Source organism: Ammodytes marinus, assembly GCF_949987685.1.
Source record: "Ammodytes marinus genome assembly, chromosome: 23".
Classification (NCBI taxonomy): Eukaryota; Metazoa; Chordata; class Actinopteri; order Uranoscopiformes; family Ammodytidae; genus Ammodytes; species Ammodytes marinus.
This window is the reverse complement of record NC_137227.1, coordinates 22,040,024-22,042,523: the sequence shown is the minus strand read 5'-3', so window position 1 is coordinate 22,042,523 and position 2,500 is coordinate 22,040,024. Positions and strand designations below refer to the sequence as shown.

At 45.8% G+C, this 2,500-nt stretch overlaps 1 protein-coding gene across 1 annotated transcript in view; it reads left to right on the top strand.

Annotated features, from left to right (window-relative positions):
- The window catches only part of corin (corin, serine peptidase), a gene marked incomplete at both ends in the record, with an annotated part of 19,809 nt that overhangs the window by 1,292 nt on the left and 16,017 nt on the right, over window positions 1-2,500 (top strand). The window contains one exon of the mRNA XM_080051865.1: window positions 1,334-1,705. Within this exon, the coding sequence (XP_079907991.1) occupies window positions 1,334-1,705 (372 nt within the window). The remainder of the gene's footprint in view (window positions 1-1,333; window positions 1,706-2,500) is intronic.

Below are 2,500 nucleotides of genomic sequence, written 5' to 3'. Positions count from 1 at the left end.
ACCGAAAAAATGCCCAAAAAGTAATTAACAAAACATTTTTAGAAAATAGATTTTGTCAACAGACTGCTGACTCCACCGTCAAGCCGCTAAGGGTTTAGTTTGTTAACATGTCGTTTTTGCTGTTATTTGATGATGGTATATTTCTTCCTTCAGGGATATTTGCCTGTAGCCTCTTATGCCTCGTTTCCACCGAGTAGAGCGGGTCGGGTCGGAGCGGTTCGGTCCGGGTAGTTTGGCTTTTCATTTGCCAAAAGTTGGGTAGGGTACGGTTTAAGCGCACCTAACCGCTCTGAGCCGCTCCCGATCTCAGTACTCCTCCGTAGGGGTACTAGCGGCCTGAAAGCGGGCCGAAAATGCATGAGAAGGCGGAGCTACACACTGCCGTCATTTGATTGGTCGAAAGAATCATTTCCGCCATGTGTAGATCTCGGCAAGAGTGAAGAGAGTCTTGTGTTTTGGCGAAAATGTGAGCACAGCTCTGTTTATTGTGTGGTGTTTTTCCTCGTCAATAAATTAATCAGTTGGTTACACTGTGTCCCATAGTCACGTAGCTGCTGCAGCCAGCACTGTTCGCTCACTGTCTCTATGAGTTGCGCCGAGCGGTCTCTGTGTGTTTACGCCATAGATAGTAGTAAAATACACGCTCACAACAACACGGGGGGAATACATAAAGAAGCGGCTGGTTTGAATCATCTCCGCCGTTTGTAGTCACCTCGGCTAGAGTGAAGAGAGTTTTGGCGAAAATGTGAGCGCGGCACTGTTTATTGTGTGGTGTTTTTCCTCGTCATTAAATGAATCAGTTGGCTACACTGTGTCCCACTGCTACGATGTCACGTAGCTGCCGCAGCCAGTGCTGTTCGCTCACTGTCTCTATCAGTTGCACCGAGCCGTCTCTGTGCTCACAACACGGGGGGAATATATAAAGAAGCGGCTGGTTTGACCAAGCAAAAACAAGAGACCGCTGGCTTGACCACAGTTGTTCCCACAGCCCGATAGTTTGACCCACATTCTGGCGTCGGCTATCGCAGTCCAGCCTAAACCCCGCCCTACCAGTAAGGGTAGGGTCGGCGGTGGAAACAACACCGAGATTCTTAAAAGTGAGCTGTCCCGCTCTGAGCCGCTCCGATCCGACCCGCTCTACTCGGTGGAAACGAGGCATTAGAAAACTATATAAAAATAGCATTCTTTGCACTGATGGTCTCGTTTGGTGTTATATGTCATTTATGATCATCAGGGGAAAAATTAGACTGTTTCAGAAATATTTAAAAGTTCCTCCTAGCACCTTTAACACATATTCAGTGAGTGACGTTGTTGTATTTTTTCTTTCTTTCAGGAATCTTTGGCAGCAGCCTCCTTGACTCCGCCCCTCTCCCGTCCCCTGAGCCAATGGCTGGCCGCGCTCACCCTGGTCACCATGGCAACAGCACAAGCCCCTCCCCCTTTTCGCTATCGACAATTGAAGAAAACTACAACTCAACAACGTTTTCCACCACACAAAGCGAAAACCAAAGCACGGAAGAATTCACACACAAGGATTCAAGCCAAACCACAACTGCTGCTAATGATGATGCTACGGCTACTAGCATTCTGACATCATCATCAGCGTCATCGGCGTCATCGCCAACACAGCCTCCTGATTGGCTCACCTCAATGACATCACTGACCACCTCCAACTGGCAAAGCACCACGCAAGCACCAGACTCAGGTAGCAATGATATACTTTTTTCTTTTAAATTTTATTTATAAAAAATTGTGTATATGTTGATGTTTGTAGATGAAGAGGTCTGCCCATCCTCCACTGACCTCTGACATCAACAAGGCATTTACGTCCACACAAATGCCGCTCACTGGATATTTTTCCTTTTTCGGGTGATTCTCCGTAAACCCTAGAGATGGTTGTGAAGGAAAATCCCAGTAGATCAGCAGTTTCTGAAATACCCAGACCAGCCCTTCTGGCACCCTCAACATTGCCATGTTCAAAGTCACTTAAAACCCCTTTCTTGTCCATTCTGTTGCTCGGTTTTAACTTCAATAAGTTGTTCCGTCCAGGTCTACATGACTAAATGCATTGAGTTGCTGACATGTGATTGGCTGATTAGTTATATGTGTTAACAAGCAATTGAACAGGTGTACCTAATAAAGTGGCCGGTAAGTGTTTATTGATGTTTGTAAATGATGACTAAGGTAAATACAGTTAGTATACATTCTAACCTAAGTCCTTACCATGAATCTTCCTGGACTTTCGCAGTATTGGTTATGTCCCTAAAGACTACAGTTCCCAAAGTCATTTGTCTTAATCTCATATATCGTTCCTTCTGTCAGCCTGTGTGTGTGTGTGTGTGTGTGTGTGTGTGTGTGTGTGTGTGTGTGTGTCTGTGTCTGTGTGTCTGTGTGCGTGCCTGTGTGTGTGTGTGTGTGTGTTTTTGTCCTTTTCTGTCAAACACTAAAATCGCATTAGTCTCAATTATCCTTCAAGTATCGACGGACTGAGCTGAATTCA